The following is a 19,196-nucleotide window of genomic DNA, read 5'->3' on the forward strand; positions in this document are numbered from 1 at the left end:
GGTGTGAGAATCCTCTTTGTTGACATAATCCAGCAAATACCCCCTAGGACTTGCTAATAGCAATGTACTTCTACATCTTAGATGAGCATGAATACTTGAAGCAGCCCACAGCAGCAACTGTGCTGACAGATGGGATAGCACTGTAACATTGTCATATACTATGATTTCAGTCCTTTCAGATTCAGTGCTTTTTTGCCTTCTAGCCTCATAATCACTGTGGGTTAAGTTCTCTCATCGTCAATATCCCCATATCCAACTTCTGTCTGGAAGCTGAGGAAATGATATTTCACTTTGGTTTAGGGTGGCTGCATAGATTTTCTCATCTTGTGGCTGCTATTCCAACCTGCAAAGGGTGGTGAGTGTGCCCAAATGTGGCTTTTCAGCCTTCATCCAGGGCTGTCCCCAGATTGCCCTGAATTCACCTTTGGACAGAGATCTGAGGGTGCCAGTATAGCAGAAAAGGCTCTCTCACTGCTGCAGCCTCTCAGCAATCAAGGCCTGGCAGCACTCGATCATTCTCTGATTACAATTACCGAGACTATTCAAAATTCACCATGTGCAAAAAGATAACTTTTAACCCTGCATCAAGTTACAACTTACAATAAATCAGTCTTACAGCAAATACAGCATTTTCTTCTCTACTCCTTGTCCCACAAAAAATGAACTAAATCCAGCCCTTTTGGAGGAGTGAGGTTGTAACATCCACTGACTTAAAAAAGAACCACTGATATTACTTTGGTCCATAAAAGTAATAGCTCATACTGGGAGGCAGTAAATTATTCTTTACTGAAAGTGTGAGTAATCATTTCTGCTAAACATGAGCAGGAAGGGCTATGTTCCCTAACAAAAGCTATGGTAGACAAATCCCATGATGGTTCTGCAGGGGATGCCAGTACTGTTCAAAACAGGATAGCAATCTTCTGAAACTTGTTCTAGGACAAGGCAAGTAGAAGCACAGGCAATAATCATAGCAATCAAATAGTTCTCCCCAAACAGTTGTCAAGACCACCAATATATACGTCTTGTGCCGCAGGTTTGCGCATGCACCACGGCAACAAGATATTAATCATCAACATATATAGGCACATGCTGGCGTGAATCTTCCGAGGTGCAAGTTGTAGGCTGCATCTGGTTCACAACAAGCCCAAACGGTACCAGTTTCAGTACTACCTCCAGCAGCATTGCATAGTTCAATTCCTGATGACTGGGCTTACATCTTCCTCAGAAGCATCAGAACATTGGGCCTGGTGTATGAATGCCTGGACATGAAGAACAACTCCTGTTCTAGTTCTGTGCCCCTCTTTCTTTGTAGTTTTCAGTTTAACACCCTGGGCAAGTTCTTTGCTGGTGAGACACCACTGACTGAAGTGGCACTGTGCCAGTGCAGCATCTGGCACTCAGACCATCAGAGTGATGGCTGGGATTTTCAAAGGGATGAAGGAGGAGAGTATGCACCCAGTTCCTCTTGCATTTGGACACTAAACTCCTCTTGGCTCACTAGCATCTCTGCAATGCCACTGATGTGCCAGGCAGGCACTGCCTACTTGCTAGGATTCTGGAGAAAATTAATGGACAAATATCAGTGGCAGTTTCTTTTATTTACTTAAGTTTTTCCTTAGAGATAACACATTGGTAAAGTACATCTATATCAACTGCAGCGCCAGGCCCAGTAAGCCAAAGAGCTGGGCATGCATTTTTTGTGATGAAGTGTGCCTCACTGGAACAAACACAAGCATTCTCTCTCTGCTGGTGTCTTTAACCTGAGGCTGGTATCCTCCTAGGTGGTACTTTGATAAGGTTTTTAGGCTCGGTACAGCTGAGTGAAAGGTAATGGCTGTGATATACAGACCAGGCTATAGGGTCTTTCTTGGTCTAGTTATTGCACTAAGGAGTTATCTTCTGCAGAGAAGACATACATCCTTGTGGAGGAACAACAGGTCATGAGAATACTGATCAAGGGTAAAGTGGTGCACACTGTAAGGTTATAAACAGTTTTGACCATAAAGAAGTTGCACTGTTTGGCTACTGAGAATTGGAATTTTTCTGTGAAATTTTTACTTGGTGTTTTAAAATACTGCTGGTGTCAGAGCCAGCAGAGTCAAGTCTCAGAGTCAGCAGTCAGAGTCAAGTTCAGGTGTGGATCAGAGAAACTTTGAAATGGAAAATTAGAGGATATTGCAGGTCACATTGAAGGAGATCCAATAAAGTTTAGGACCAGGATAGCATAGACTGGTGAGGGTTAGGACTAAGGTGCATCAGTTGGCTTGTATGGGACGCTGGGTTTGGAGCTCCAGAGAGATGTGCAAGCCAAGAATAATGAATACTGGCAGAGCTCTGTGTGAGTAACGAACAGCTTATCCTGCCTAGGCTAATGACAAAATGTTAGGCATTTTTTAAAATATTTTTTTAAGGGGGAAAAAAAAGAAAAAGATTAAAGCAACCACTATACTTTGCTCTGATAAGATGCCAGAATTATATGACTTCTGATGTGTAACAAGGTTCTCTTGTGTGGGTGTAGCAGCCTCTCCCCATACCTAGCAGATACACTCGAGGGAATTCTTGCAAGTGTGAATATTGGCTCTTGCAAGGTCATTGACTAAAGATAGCTAATCATTTTGCATGAAGGAACTGCACGCGTCTTATGTATGATAACCAGAAAACTATTCCACAAAAAGGTTATTATCACTATTATTCACATGGCAATGACCAGGGGACCTCCCACGCATATTACTTTGTAAAACGCTGGTTCTCTGCGCTGCCATGCCTACAGTTAAATTCACACTGATAATTTAAAAATGAAGGACTGGAAGCCAATGCAAATACGGCCAGTTCACAGGACATCTCTGTCGGTCATCAGGCAGAGGCTTAACACTGTTCTCCACCACTGCCAGGGGTCTCCGAGTACAGCTTATTTTCATTACACTGCCACAGTACTGACTCACTCTTTTGCATCTGACATGCGCCTGTTCAGACTGGATCCTGGGGACAGATCCATCTCCATTTCCCCCTGCTTCTGCTCTAGAGCTACACCCAGATGCCTATTGACACATGACACTTGCTTTCTACCCATGCTTCCCACTACTATGTTCCTGGTTACATCTAGATATATTGGGACCTACACGCAGCCTAGAGGCGCTTGTTGTCTGAAGAGATATCAAGTTTGATCTTGGGATGGTCTTCCAAAGGAAAGGTAGATATTATCAAAGGCACAAACCAAACAAAATGAACAAAAAATATCCCCAGGCCTTCCTGGGCGGTGCAGAGCAATGGGCTACGGGACCACTTCTGCCGGTCAGGGAGCAGTGGTCGATCTCCAGCGGCAAGTTTGTGTCTGCGGGTCAGCTACAAACCCTGCTCTCGCTGCTGCTGGCGCGCGGGTGACAGAAGGATCTACGCTCCCCGAGGCAGGAACTCTGCCAAGGATTTTTCTACAGCAGGTTTGGATCAAGAGCGCTGAACCAACGGAAAATAGTATGTGGACCATGAGATAACTCTGCACGCCAAATTCACTTGCTCGCTTACAGGAACCAGCTGGGGGTTTCTCCCCGCTCCCGTCAAACCCTCCCAGGAGCACGGCGAGCCCGTGTGTGTCTGAGGCCCCCGGGCCCCTGGGGAGCCTCCGCGGCCCCAAGCGGCGCGGCTGCCGGGCCGCCCCGGGTGTAGCGGGGGCCCGGCGACCTCTCCAGGTGCCGCGGCGCTGCGGGACGGTGCGAGCCCGGGACGCTGCCGCGGCGGGACGGGGCCGGACGCGGCTCCCGGCTCGGGGCTGCCGCTCCCCCCGGGCTCAGCCCGCGCCGCGCCGCTCCCCCGGGCCAACCTGCGCCGCCCGCCTCAGCGCCCCGGGGAGCAGCGGCGGCGGCGGCGGCGGCGGCGGCGGCGGCGGGAGGGGGAGAGGAGGGGCGGGGGAGCCCCTGCAGCCCTCCCATTGGCTCTGACCCCGCGGAGGCTGCGCTGCCATAGGCGCGCGCCGCAGTCAGTCCCGCCCGGCCCCGCCCCGCCGGGGGCTTTATAACGGGCATCCCCATGGCCGGGGCGGGTAACCTGCCGCGGCGGGAGGGGGTAGCGCCGGCTGCGGGCACCGCGCGCGCCGCCCGCCAACGGACGCGCCGTCGCCGCCGCCGCCGCCGGGCGGCCGCCCGCCCGCCCGCCCGAGCCTCCTGAGGCGGCCGGGGCGCCCCGCGCCGCCTGTCCCGTCCCGTCCCGTCCGGTCCGGTCCCGTCCGGTCCCGCCCCGCCCTGCCCCGCCGCCCCCGCGGGACGATGCTGCCGCGGGCCTGGCGCGGTGCGGGGACTCGCCCGTTGCTGCTGGCGCTGCTGCTGCTGCTGCATCTGCCCCAGGGCGGCGGCCACAGAGCCGCGGGGCCGCGGGTAAGTGAGGCGGCGGCCGCGGCGCCGCAGGTGAAGCCCCCCTCGCCGGGCCGCGGCGCCCGCGGGGGCTGCGGGCTGCCCCGCGAGCTGTGGCGTGCGGGAGTGCCGGCCCGTCGGGGAGGAGGGGGCACCAGCCGGCGGGTTCCTGCACTGCTCGTCGTGAGTTTAGCGTAGCCCCTGTCCCCAGAGTGTGGCTTGAAGGCTCTCTTTCTATGCTCCCAGGTAGGGATTAAACGAATCCCTGCAATAAAGCTAGATGCTTTCAGCCTAGAATTCTCCCTGTTGGAGTCTAGCATGTGCTTTCTCTTTTTTCTTTTAATCTGATGATGTTTGTTGATTGGGGCTCTTAATTTCACTTCCCAAGCTCTTACATTGCTCTGGGGGAGAACCCAACATCTTTTCTAAATATGGTCCTCCGGGTGAGTTAGCATTACCCCTGCAGCACTGCTCTGGAGTAGTATGAGAGCTTTCAATTACAAAGCTGTGAAACAGTAGCTGTTCTTTAGCCAATGTTGCAGGAAAAACATAGTTCTGGCTAAGTGGAAAAACTTGATCTCTGGGCAGGCATGTTGGATGTGTTGACCATATGCATTCTTGACCCATCAGCCTGAAATGTTATGAAATGTAGTACTTACGCTGTGGTCAGGCAGGATCAGGAGTGTCTACAATCCCTGCTCAGCCGGAATATAACAATAAGGGACTTCAGTGCAGTACTTGTGACTTTTCTAGTAGTCAAGACTTATGTTTGACTGCTGTGGCTACTGAGCACTTCAGAACTGTGGAAAAAGTGTACTGGCTGCCCTGGTGTCCTTGTGTTCAGCTGTACTGTGTAGCCCCTTTTATGGCCAGATGTGTAATGGAAACTGTTAGAATCTGGCAGATCAGATCTAGTGTGCACCTCAAACCCTTGGAGACCCATTTTGAAGGGAAAACATTCAGGTGCTTATGTATGTATCTCTTTTTTTTTAACCTGATACCAAGCATAAACCTCAAAACTGGAGTGGTGCCCTATTGAGAGGAGCTTTGAGGTGATAAGTAACAGTCTGTCTTTATGACTAGGGCCTTTCATCAGCAATAGTATCTAAATGTTTTAATGAGGAGCAGTTGAGCATTTGAAACAAAGCAAAATGAACAGCTCTGATGACAGAGCATAACTGCACAATAAGCTTGTCTATCAAACGGTTTCCACGTAGGCCACTTTTATATACTGCACTTTACAAGACAGTTTCATTGCTCACTGTGCTGTGTCATCTTTGGGATGAGAGCTACTTCAGGAGAATGGAAAACCAAATACAGAGGACTACTGATTTGCTTATTGCCTGAAATAAGATCTGACTCTGATACTTCTCTCTCCTTAAGCTGGGTGGAGAAACTTGGCTTACATGGGCATCAATGTCTACAGCTCTATAGAAGGATCTACCTTAAAACTTACGGACTTTTTAGTGAAAAACTGAAACAGTAACTTCAAGGATGTCTAGCTGATAGAGCCTCTTTTCAGCCTTCTAAGTGGCTTGCTTAGGTGTGTGTGAAAGTGGGGAATTTGGTCTGCTTGTTCACTACCACTGTGATGCTCAGGAGCTTATAGATATGATCTCCTCTAATGAGTAGACACTACCAATAAAGCGATCCTTAGTAGAAAGATACAGTGCTTTAGATTCCCATTTACATTAGAAAAATCTTTAACTGTGTGTTTTTAAATGATGATTACCAAGTCATACCACTCAGCTTTTCATACTGACTTTTAATCAAGAGTGCATTCCCTTCAAGAACCCCTTCTGATTTGTGGGGTCAGGGTTGCAGTTCTAGAGTCTGATTCTGTAGTCGCTCAGTTGCTAGGTGTAATACTTAGCCTTACAAGCTGTTTCTGTTCTGTACACTAAGCTACAACTTCTGCAGGCTCAAGTGCTTTTAAAGGTAAGCAGCAATTATTAATCCATTTCTTCTCAGTGAATTTAAATGAGCAGCAATAATGCTTGAAAGCAAGTTCTCCATCTGATGTTTTTCATGCACTTCCCTGTTAGTACTTAACAATGTTGCTCCGAAGTTTGACAATGAGCATTGTCATTGAATATGTAGACAGAGGAGTATGACTTGCTACCGTTTGCAGAAAATGGTAAAGTCAATGAAAGGCAGCATAGAGAAGTGAATAAATCTGCATTTTCTGTGCCAATACTGTACTAAACTTTCAGTATTGCTTGAATATATATAGTAAACTACAAGTGCAGCTAATCTCTGCTGGACTGCTGATGTACTTCTGGTGCTCAAAGCTGTACAAAGCTTACTATTTTGTGTTATAATAAAGCTATGGATACAGACATGAATTTCAGACTTGGTAAGTGTCAATGACTTGTAGAAAACGTTTGGCTTTTGTACATCTGCTGATCTACTGTGGCCAACTGACAGTTAATAATTAACTATCTCAAGTGAGCCCCTGTAGGAAGTCTTGGGTGCCCTAGAAATAACTTGGAAGCCCAAGGCTGTTATGTGGCTTGTTTCCTTGCTTAGACTCTAGAATGTTTTTTTTGCTCTATCATGCAGTTGCATAGTCACTTCTCTGGTAGATGTAGAGAGCACAGTGCAAGTGATTGACTATATGGAAAGTTCTTGGAATGTCTGTCTGAGGAATATTGCCTTCTGGAAAAAGTTAATTAGGCTCTGCTTTTCTTTGCCTGCTTGCGCCTCTCTCCTTGCTGGTGTAAGATGGTCTGGAATTGTGACAAGCCAGTTCTTGCTGCTTTCCTTCTTGCTCCCCACGTGATAGATGGGGAGCCTGACTGAACTGGCCCCTTCATCTCCTGTGTGATGCATTTGAACAATGCTCTCTCATAACAAGTTAGATTGTACCACTAAGCTCTGTTTTCCCTATCTGTAAATAAATTGGGACCTTTGTCCTTCTAGTTCAGGAAAAGATAGCTCTATCTCCTGTATGTTTTGAGGTCAGCTCCTGACCATTATGAACTTGCTCCACTTATGCCACAGAACTGTTGGTGGCAGTAATGAGAAATAGCACTGGAAAACAGCCGGTGCTTTTGGTGTGACTGCAGCAGCTAAGCTGTTCAAGGAACAGGCTTGGATTTTTGCATCTCTGGGAGACTGAACCCTCCCTGCTGACCCTAGAAAACTGAGAAGGGTAGTTGCTGCAATTTTCTTCTTGGTATAATGCATGGAAACATAACCAAAATCCTTTCTTTAAAAGGGATGTTGGTTAGATGTTGACTTCCAGGTCAGTGCTATTGTAAATGGGAAGGTAGTGGAAAAACCATCTAGAGAGCTGCTGGTAAAAGTATGAAGATACCTGTGGTTTCCAAAGCATAACATGGAGTACCGCAGAGCAATGTGAATTCTCTCCTGGAGCTGGTTACAAGTTAGGACCACTACTGAGAGCCTTAGTAAAAAGTGCTGAAAAGGCTCTTGCAGGTTTGCTCTTGCCTCTGGAAAGGGCAGACAACATCTGGAAGAGTTAGCAGCATTGTAATGTGTGTCAAGGAGCCTGTGCTCTATTTGTTCTCTCTGCAACACCTCTAGTAGGGTTCCACTTTAGATGTGCTCTGCTAAAACTAGGAAGTTTCATGGTAGGAAGAAACTGGAAAGGGGTATACAATAAAAAGTACAAAGAGCTGCATATGGAGAAGATCTACAAATAGAGAGTGAAACTTATTAGTTTACAGTGACTGAATTTCAGTGTTTGGTTTGAGCTTAGATCATCCTACATTGCAAGGATATAAGCTGATAAGTAATGACTGAAGCATTTTAAAGTTTCAGATTTCCTTGCTGTGGGAGGGACTTAAGGAGAGGTCTCTAGAAAAGCATCTCCTAACAGGAATGACTTACTGCTGTATGGCACATAGCTTTTGCTCTCAAATATTCCATTTTTAGTTGGCTAGAAGTGTTCTTGCCTATGTAGGGACTATAACTCTATATGAAACTGCAATAATTTTCTTTATTCCTATTTGGACTCTTACTGTTAACACAACTGAATTCCTTGTCCTGTACCAAAGTAGCCCATCTGACTTTAAATTATGCAATAGTGTTGAGGAGTAGGAGTAATTCTTGCACGGAAACTTGGATGCTATTCTAAACAGGAAGACACTGAGGGATGTAACTGGTTCTGTGTAGTTCAACAGTTGGTGTGTTTTAACTGCTTGGATTTCTGAATTAGCTTCAAGAACACTTCACTCAGGTAAATGATCTCTGCTTCTAATGAAAGACTTCAGTATCAGATATTTTGCTGGCCAGAAAAAGAAGCTACTTGTTTCTGCTGGTGATGGCAGCAAGCTCTGTGGAACACCTACCGTGATAACCTCTTGGGCTGGTTTTCAAGTTTCTAACACTAGTCAGGTGCTAAGGTAATCTTCACTGCCATCTGTACAGAGCAGATGCTCTCTTGGCTGCTTTTATTTCTAGATGGCCTGAAGCAATTGGTAAGATGACTGTAAACCTCATTTCAGTGGTATAGTATCTCTGAAATAGTAATCCTGCTGTTTTAATATCTTAGATGTTCTTATCCTGCCATCTCAAACTAATTGCGACATCACTTTTGTCAAAAAAAAAAAAAAAGAAAAAAACAAACAAAAAACAATTTGTCTTCTACTTGCCTGGTGAATCTCCAGTTTCTGAGGCTGTCTCTCACAGTGCAGTTTAGTGCTGCACAATAAACTTTATGTTGACATTAAAAAACTCAGTGCTGAGGCAATACAGGTGAAACTGAAGTTAATCCACAAGGTGTGAGACTGCTGCACTGACTGCAGCATTTAGCCTGCTGTGTGACAGCATGACGGCTTTCAGTGGTGCTCCTACACGACGCTGCGGTGCTGATGCAACATCTAGGGACCTGTGCAGCACAGTACAACTCGAGTCAAGCTTGAGGTGCAGTGGTGGTAGTTTAATACTTTGTTCAAGTAACTTGCTGCTCTGCCTGAACTTTAACTTGCGACTTGAACTATGAGTGTCCCTTTTTTTGTTAGATTACAAGTTTAACTACTGTAATTGACACAGTAGGATTCACTTCTAAGCTTTCTTTGCTTGTCTGAGTTAGTCTCTTTTCTAGTCTTTCGCCCAAACACTAGGAGGCTGCCATCACAGCAAGTGAATTGCTTCTATAGTAGAACTTTCTGGGTAACATGTGATGCCAGTGCAAAATGTTTGCTTACACAGAGAACTTACTGGGATGTGATGAATGCAGTATACAGTTGTCTTCTGGCTCACTGATTACTGTGAAGCTTTCTGTATGTGGTGGCTTTCCCTGGCCAGTAGCAGGGAATATTTTGACACTGGAGCCCACCTGGTGATGACCCTGTGAGAATTCAGGTCTTCTTTCTGGGAGGCCTGGTAGCTATGAGAGTAACTGTAGGAAAAATAAGCTAGTCACTAAATGTAAAGCTTGCACTTTAAGCAGTGAAAATATCCACTTACCATACAAAGGAGTTCTGTATGTGATCTTATGTAGGCTACTGGCAGCTCTTCAGTCTGAGAGTAGCAGACTTAAGTCAGCTCCCTGAGGACTAGGCCTTAACTAGGCCTTACCTTGAAATTAAGCTGATGGCACATGTCTTAAGCTTTTTGCTTATCACAGTGAGAACCTGGTAGGACTTGGATTCCTCTGGGATGCTGCAGTAAAACTATAGATGGTGTTGGCTCTGTTCATGAACATTAGAGAAGAATCCTGTGTTTGGGGAAAGCATCACCTTCTACAGAGAGCCTGTCCGCTCACAAATTAGTTTGTGAGGCTGGGGAGGGAAATGATGGCTGTTGTGCTCTCCTTCAGCAGTTCTTCTCATAGAAGCCTCTGCTATCTCAGCTAAAGGCTTGCATGCTAGAAGCACAGTCTCCTCTCCGGGGAGAGGTGATGGAAGAAGCTTTAGTTTATGAAGGGCTTCATTCAGGCCTGCATGGTGCTTCTAAGGGAGCCTTAATATGTGCCTGGGTCTGACTGAATTATCTCACTAGGCGACATGGCAACACTTTCAGTCTAAAGATCAAACTTATTCCACTGCTAGAAGAGCACTAGCCAAACAAGCTTTTCCTATTGGTCCTATGGCAAAGTGAAAGGATGTGATTCACTGACTCCAAAGAGGAAGGAGCTAGGGAGGGAGAAGAACACAAATGAGGGCTGCTTCCAGGATGAGCTTTTGGGTGAAAGCCTCACAGGAAGAGGAAAGGAAGATGAACAGGAATGAGAAGGAAGATGAGAAATATGGCAGATGAAAACTTGCTTTCCTGAGGTTTTTCTTGGCCACTGGTCCGGTTAATGATAGCTGGAACTGTATCCAGAGGAAGTGCCTATATTCAGATAGGGAGGAGAGGTTCCAAACACTTAGTGGGCAGATTCTGTTTCAGAGTTTCTTTTGGCTACCAGTACTCAGCTGCCATTAGCTGGGTCACTAACTGGAAGGAACGTGGGAAATGTTATCCATCTCTGTGTTCTTCTATATCCATGACTGAGATCCATCCTTAAATTGCTCAGGGAATCATCTGCTTTCAGATGACAGAAGTCCCTTTTACAGACTTTCAGCTTGGCCGCTATAATTATTATGCATGTTATGATACATGGAATAGTTCTTGGTTTATACTTTGGAGTTTCATAATACTGGGTTGAGAATTTTGGTTATGAAGAAAACTTGGAATGTGAGATCATCCATTACTTCAGTTGCAGTTCTAATACTTCAGGATTTGACACTCTAACAAATTAAAACCACTCCAAACAGCCTTAATGTAAAGTTAACTTAGATTCTACAGCATCTTATGTTCTGCTGTGGTAGTTAAATTTGTGCTGTAGGCAGCAGGCATGAAACTGAGTGGGCTTGTGTCTGCTCCTTGAGTCTGGAAGCAGTAGCAGAAGCAGCAATGTGGCTCCACCTGGGATTGAAGTGGATTGAGGCAGGAATTGGATAGGTAAAAGTACATCTTCATGTTATCATGGAGATGCATACATCTGCCTGGCTTTTTTATTTATGTTATCCCTAGATCTTGCTTCTGTGTGTACCAGATGCATACTAGTCAAAAGCAGATGGAATGATGGCCTTCTGTAACATAATTTCCTTAAGTAGCAGGAAGACTAAAGAGCCTATTCTAGTTAAAAAGAAATCAGAAAGGAAATGTTTTAAAGTGATTTATGTATAGCTTATACTTAAGTTTAAACAAATATTCAGTGGAATGAGGTGTAAGTCAACAACTAAAAGGTGAAAGCTCTTGGGTTCAATTTTTGGGTGGAAGATATAAAGTGATTTGGAGTTTGTAGATACTGGCCTAGTAAAGGGGTTCCTGTCTGAGCTAAGTAGCTAGATTTGAATCTAGTTACCATACTGGCAAATGATGGTAACTCTAGTTGGCTTTTGCCTGGAGTTTTGCATTTGGCTTACCCATCTGTTCTTAGTGAGCAAGCAAGAGTTGCTACGTACATACCCGTTTTAAAATCTACTTTTGTATCTGAAACACTGCTTCAATGTTCTACGGGAAGGACAGATTAATGTGCACAATTCTCAGACTTAGTGAAAGCAAAATACTTATGTAAAAGACTGATATGTGGAAGATACAGAGCTATTCCTGTCATGCACAGTGTACATGCCTTTTTGTTGCACAGTCATGGAGACTAACTTTCCCTTTTCTTTTTACCTTTCTGCATTCTAACCTTGAAATATGTGCAAGTCTAGAAGAACTTGTTCCATCCTTTTCCTTTGATAGCAATCCTAATATCTACATCAAGATCTTGAGATTGTCAGATAAGGGATCTAGTGCAAGACAGCGTTGCAGCACAATGTCACTATCTCTTCCTGGTGTTGTAGTAAACTGTAGCCAATTGGATTCTCTGTGCTCCTGCTGTTGGAATTATTTGACCTCGATACCAGCAATACACCTGAGAATGATGCTAGATGTGGAGAAACATCCTTCCAGCTAAGAGAAGGCAGTGATGATTTAGTTCAACTTCTGAAAGCTACTACTATGGAATAGGGTATACTTAAGTGTACTGTACATGTACTCAAGTCCATTGATCTACTTCTTGGCTGTAAGACTGGTGCTCCTGCTTGCTGTACATAGAAAGCCTCAGGTTATCCTAGAAATGCTGTCCTGCAGCTCTGTTGGTCAAATCTAAAGTGACTATGTGGATACTGCTAATAAGAATAGGTAGGAATCTATTAGTGGAAGGAGGTATTTCAGTGGTGCCTGGTAGCTGTGCCAGTCAGTGTGACTTGTCCTTTCTATGATGAAAGGGTAAATGTCAAAGGAATTTGCTATAACTTGTATTAGTGTTGCTACAGTTGTTGCTTCTGCCTTTGCTGATGTCTGTAATGGATCTTTCTATCTTTGCTATTACGCAGGTATGGCTAATATTTTTAGGAGCGGAAGTTACATCCTTGAGTGCAGGTTTAGAAGTTAAAGCTGTTCTCTGAAGGCCTCAGCTTGTTAGGTGCTCTACAAAGCAAGAGATGTTCTTATTTGCCTACTTGGAGGCAGGATGTTCTCTCAATGGCAGTAACTGGTCTTACACTCACTTTATTCTTCCACATTTCAAGCTTAAACAAGAAAGAGGGAGTAGTAGCTACAGTTTCCTCAGGCATTAACAACGTGGAAATAAACCTGCCTTGATAGTTAGTAAGCATATTAGAAGCGTTCCAAACCATGCAAACCAAGCTTATTTCTGGATGCTCATCTTCAGGAGACTTCCAGGGAGCTGACTATTCTCTTCACAGAACTCAAACTTCTTTGTTGTCCAACTTGGTACCTGTTTCTCCCTCCTCCCTAATTTTATTCTTTATGTGCAAAACTGTTGGGGCAGGCCAGCTGGCTCTAAAGCAGCCTGGATACTACTGACTGTGGCTGCTGAAGACCTGGAAGTCTTCCATGGCTGCCAGGTTTTGTCTTCTCCTCTGCTGCACCTGAAATCAAAGGTGAAATGACATGAAAAAGTTAAATTCTACTAGACTTGAACTGTCACCTAAGCTACTAATCTAAAACTTCTACAGTTAGGTTTCAATAACTTTAGAATTTCTGACTGTTACAGTTCAGCTATCAGTTATTACACACCCTGAAAGTCAGGCTTATTCTTAAGGTGGCTAGTGGAGCTCCAAATCACTGAAGTTAAACTTTTGGTAATACTGATCCTTTAGGAAAGAGGTGAATAGGATGTGGAGCAAGAAGCAATGGATGTGAAACTATGGCTGCTATTGTTCTTGTTTTCATGACAACTATAAGGACAAAGACTATCTCAATTTTAGATTTTTTTTTTTAATGCAAGCTATAGATATGTGAAGGAATTCAAGACTAGCTGGCTTGAACTGAAAGAAATCAAGCTTTTCTTCACTAAGACATTTATTACCTGCAGCATTTTGGCTGCAGTACTGAAACTGAAGCTAGCTGTTGCTCATCAGCCTACTGCAGTGTATGACTGACAGACTTCTAGTGTGGATGTAAAAGCAACCATGGGATAAAACACCCTAACACATCTGCTCTGTCCTGTAACATCTATCAGTTTTATAGCAGCTGTAGTGTAGTTATCTGCTAACCTTAGGAGGATGAAACTGTTCTGTGTTTCTTGATGAAAATAATAATAAAAATCATAACCTCTAAATTGATTTGTGTGAGTTAATTTCAGGAAAAACTTGCCATGTTTTCTCAAGCTATTTTTTTGGTGCTGAAATTGGAGCTGAGTGAGAGGAAAAATCTGCCATACTTGAACAAGTTTGCATGAATGTTCTTGAAACCTGCACTGTAGGATCTCTGGAATTGACCCATTTACATGAGAAGCACATTTTCAGCCCAAAGATTTGAGACAGTGATCTAGCAAGGAATAGTTGGTGAGTGTCAGGAATAAACTAAGTTTTTCTTGAACTTTCCTGGTAGAACTCTAAGAATCTACCTAAATGACTCCAAGATTTGCTTCTAGTACTGCTGGCATCAAAACAAACTAAAAAAAGCTCCCACAATTGTTTCACATATCCCAGGGACTTCCCACAGAGGTTCCAGAATAGATGGAAAGAGTTCAGTAGGAAAATCCCATGTAACTTGCAAAGAAGAATGATTTGCTTGAAACTTTTTAAAAAAAAACAAACACTTTTGCTGTGGCATGAATGACAGTCCTAAATGGAAAATTTAGCTTAAGCTGGCAGCACTTTCCCCCTTGTAGCTGAGAATATTACATTCCAGGAGGCAGATTTTTTTCCCTCATGTTAAAGAGGAAGTTAGGTGTACTTTACATAGTTTTCTCCTGCAGAACTTTATCTTCTCAGGGGTCCCGTGCAACTCTTAGCCCATTATTGCTTCTTTTGTTCAGAAAAGGTCTGCATGTAACCTTAAGTGAGGAGCCTCCCCAGGGGCTGTATCATAACTACTTCCAAGTTATCTCCTCACTGCTAGTGTCCTGTCTTAAGAGTAGCTATATATGAAAGAAAAGCTTCTGGTCAGCTTTTTGCCAGACTCTGCTGCATGCCCTCCAAGATGCATACTCTGTACATGCAACTCCCTTTTGATGGGGGAGGCCCTGCTTGGATGTGGCAAAGAGTGGGAGACAGGTTCTGAACTTGGTAGCTTTTGCTGAACCCTGCCTGAAGTCTTCCTCCTGGCGAGGGCAAGTCCAACTTCAAGAATTAGTGCTCTTTTCTGGATATCACTGCAGCGAGTATATAGAGTAAAATGGCTGCCTAGACTTGCAAAGCTCAGCAAATTGTCAGGTGGAATAATGCTTCTCAAAAGTGTAGAAATTCTACTTTTCAGTGTAGAAACCACTGCACTGAAAAGTGCACTTAAGTGCAGTATGTAGGAGCAAAAGATGAAGGTTACTTTCATGGAAGGAGTCTTCCCTTGTCCTCACCTGAAATTTAATAGGATGTTATCTTTGGCTTGCCTCTTAAGTTAGTACTTATTAGAAGGCAAACTTAAGTGACCAAAAACCTAACCCAAGAACTTCAGTTGGTACCATATGGAAGATTAATTATATTAATATGATTAATATAATCATATCATGCCCTTCCTAAGGCAAACAACTAGGATCAAGTGAGAAGAGCGTTTTGTTGACTCATGCCAATGTGCAGATGGGAAGAACCACTAAAACAATTCTAGATAACTATGGGACTTGCTAGTGGCATTTGTTTCACTAGCAGATGCTGATGTAAAAACAAAATTCTCTCAATCTGCATTGTTCTGAAATGATTGAAACCAATGCTAGGCATTGTTTACCCAAAGGTATTGGAATTAAGTCCCTACTAGATACAACAGCAATGTACTAACTGAAGACAGCATTTATCAGTGCTGATACTAAGGCTTGTCTAGCTAGTTGCTAAACTGTGTTCATGATTTGATAGTTGTGAATAGGAAAAATATCTTAAAATGGGTAGGAGACAAGGTTTGAGGAGGAATTTTTCTTTCCCAAAAAGTAAAGAGTACTTTGCTTCTCTGTCCTTTTCCCGCTGACAAAGCAGTTGCTGGGTTGCAGTACCAACTCTTCAAGTGAAACTTTCATTTAGCTGCTGCCTTACTTCTCACTTCTCTTGAGCACTTAGCTTGGAGCTCCAGATCTCTGAAGTGTAGGAAAGCACAAGGAAGATTCTGAGAGGGATGTGCCCCTGCCTTAGTATTTCCGGGGAGGAAGCTGACGGCACCCAGTGTTGTCATGCTCTCAGAGGATAAGACGGTTGATGGCTAAAATGTATAGCTGACTCTTGGCAGAAGTTCAAGATGTGCAACAGCGCAGCATCGATCTTAAATCTAGTGCTATGTGCAGTGCTGTGTTCAGCTTGAACTGTTTCTCTTGGATCTACTGCTTGCAGGCAGCAAGCTTAGTGCCTTGACTTTGTAGGAAGCTTTCCTGTTAAATGTGATTTCTCTTTTGGGAGAAGTCTTTATAAGAACCAACGGATTATAAAAGCCATCTCCCTCCCTCCTCAACCTCAATGGCAGTGATTCAACAAACACTGCATGCTACTAAGAGGCAATTACAGAGGGCTGAAAAAGTAACTGGCAAGTGTCTTAGCTGAAGCGTGGAATCTACTCTGTTAATTGCAAAGCTCTAAGACTAGAAAAACAAAAGGCAGATGTTTCTTTATCAGTCTGAAAGGTCAATAGTTCCCCTGGAAAGAAGGGAGGACTCAGAACCTCTGACTTGATGTCAGTCAACATGACAAGATTAAACTGCAATGTAATTAATCACTTGCATTGCCCCCTTCCTTGCTGTATTTATTTGCTAGGCTATTCACTTATACAAGGAAAAGCTTCCTTTCTAGGTTTCAAACTATACCTGTTTGTCTCTCACATTCCAGTTGTTACCAACAGGCAAGATGGTACTAAGTTACCCCTGGAAGAAATGGTATTGCTATTCTTTACTAAAGTGTGAGGATGGAGCTTAGAGTCAGCAAAGAGGAAGAGTCTGTTTTCTCAGAACAAACTCTATGCAGTTAGCCTCCAGTGTGGATAAGCAATGCTACTGTGTCCTGAAGTAAGTCTTTTTTTTTTCCCTTCTCTCTCTTTCTTTTTTTTTTTTTTTTTTTTGGCAGAGAGTTGGATGACTGCTGGGTGCAAGTGCAGAACCTCACAAGAATTCAAACACCTCAATGCTTACGGTTTCTGGAAGTGCAGCTTCTTAACTCCTTGAGGGGCCTCTAGCAGCCTTGGCATGAAATCTAGGCTCTCATGCAGCCAAGCCTGAACAGAGACTGGCTTTTCAACCTCCCCTTTTGGAAGGGGAAGAAGTACTTTTTCTTGTTCTGCTGCTGAATATTTGGAAAGGAGAATGCCAGATGTGTTAATTGGTGACAACTTCAACCTGGGCTAACTTAACAGGAGCATCTATACAACTTCTGGTTCTGATGTTCTGCGTCCTTGGGTGTGGATGAGCCTCCCTGCTTTGTTTTCATGATGGAAATGTTTGGCTCTTGTCAGGAAGAAGTTTAGTGAAGTTGGTGCTGTGATGCAGTGCACAGTAGGGCATAGCTTTCTTTTAAGATGCTAGATTAGTTCTAATTTGTGAACAGTTTTCTCCTGTCAGGAGCTCAGCAAGTTGCAAGTGCTGAAACTTTGCTTGTAGTATTGTCAGTGCTCTATGCTTGTTAGTGGGCAGACAGGCTTCAGAGCAAGTGTTACATTACTTGATAGAAAAGCTACTGTCCGAATGCTTAGATTGTCTGCTTAAATATCTTGTACGTCAAAAAGTGAAACTTCAGTTCTTTTCTCATTGTGAGGTTTCTACAGTTACTTGAGGCTAAAGTTTTCTCCATTTTTTTTTAATTACTTCCCTGTGACCATAAGAGGTTAGTGACTTTAGTCACAAGCAGTTTTGGAATAGGACAGAAGTAAACCATGTAAGTATTTTCCAGAATCGGCTAACTTCTCTAACCCTCTCCTGAAGCCTCATGAAGGCTATGCCACTGCAGTAATTCACAAGAACTTACTGACCTTGCCCTTTAAAGCAGCAATAAAATGCTGGTTGCCTTTTGGCAGGATTCTGAGGCTTTAAGAAAAACAAAGCTATTTGTGGAAAAATAATGGTCTGTTCTAGCCTGTAGAAACACCAATACATGAGCTAAAAATTTTAGCCTTTAATGGCTCCTGATAATGTGCTTAGCTGAGCATTCCTGAGCTGTAACAGTCTCTTTGTTTCCAGTCTGTTCTTCAACCTGTAAAGCAATCACTTGCTGCATCTGCATTGTTGGTTTTGGTCTCCAAGCTCATGTCTGAGCATGTTTTCTGATTCCCTGCTATGTGTTGAACTTGTTGCCTGGCCCTGGTTCAGAGCAGGCCAAAGCTCCAGGCAGAAAACTCGCTCCTGTGGCAGTACTGACACCTAAACTTCGCCTGCCAATAGTATGGATGGGAGGGGGTTTAGCAACTTGTCTTAGCAGTATGGCCTGGATGAAATCCAGCTACCAAAGGCAGTCTAGCGTATCTTGGAAGTTAAGCAACCTTTAGACCCCAAGAACTCTAATTGCTGTGATACTGCAATTGTAGCTAGCCTGCGCTGGATATAGGGGTGGACCGTGCTGAAAATGGGCCTTTTCTATTTCTAGTGCTTGTGCTTCCTGGTTATCAGGCAGTCAAAACACTTGGAAGCACTTCAGTTTCATTCATGCAACATACTAACGAATTTAAGATTAATTTATGAAACAGCTTCTAAAAACATACCAGTGCAACAATCCATTGCTGCTTGCAGCTGTTCCCTTATGGAGGCTCACTAAACAAACTTACACTGATGGTAGATATATCTCCTGTTTGAGAAGATTGTTAAAGCTTTGCCTCTGCTATAAGTTAAACTCCACAGGAAAAGAAACCTGTATTTTTAAAGCACACTGCTTTAGAGGTATTTTAACTTTTAGTTCAACTTTCTAAGACAGGAGTGCATCCCTACCCAGTATTTCTAGCAATAACACCTTTGCTTAAACTTTTGCTTAAAAAAAAGCAAAGGAGATGGTTTGATGGCCAGTTATTAACTGTGAATGTCCCAGTCTGGCCTGTATGTGCCTGAATTGCATCAGATTCGAAACAAGACTGAACCACACTATATACTTCCAATATTACTGAAGTCTTTTCAAGTAAAGTATTAACATGGCATGATATTAAGAGAACTCTTTGTATATTGTCCCTGAGTCATACATGTGACTTCTAGATACAAAGGAATAAAATTGCTCCTATAGACACTTCTCTTCCTGTCTCAGTCTTTTGCCATAAGAATTGTAATATTAATGTAGTATTAAACTAGTCAAGAATTTGCAACTGGCTATTGTATTATCCCACTTTCCTTAAAATTGGCCCAGCAGGGAAAGGAGAGTGCTTCTATTCTGTACCCTGAGCTTTTTCCTTTTAATTCAGAATGAGTATTGGTCTGGATTAGATAATGCCCATTGGCAT

At 43.7% G+C, this 19,196-nt stretch overlaps 1 protein-coding gene across 1 annotated transcript in view; it reads left to right on the top strand.

Moving 5' to 3' along the window:
- The first annotated feature begins 4,259 nt into the window (after positions 1–4,259).
- SMOC1 (SPARC related modular calcium binding 1) overlaps positions 4,260–19,196 on the top strand; it is a 132,343-nt gene continuing 117,406 nt past the window's right edge. The window contains exon 1 of the mRNA XM_062576247.1: positions 4,260–4,367. Coding sequence (XP_062432231.1) covers positions 4,260–4,367 — 108 coding nt within the window. The remainder of the gene's footprint in view (positions 4,368–19,196) is intronic.

The sequence above is a fragment of the Rhea pennata genome, chromosome 5, assembly GCF_028389875.1.
Source record: "Rhea pennata isolate bPtePen1 chromosome 5, bPtePen1.pri, whole genome shotgun sequence".
Taxonomy (NCBI): domain Eukaryota; kingdom Metazoa; phylum Chordata; class Aves; order Rheiformes; family Rheidae; genus Rhea; species Rhea pennata.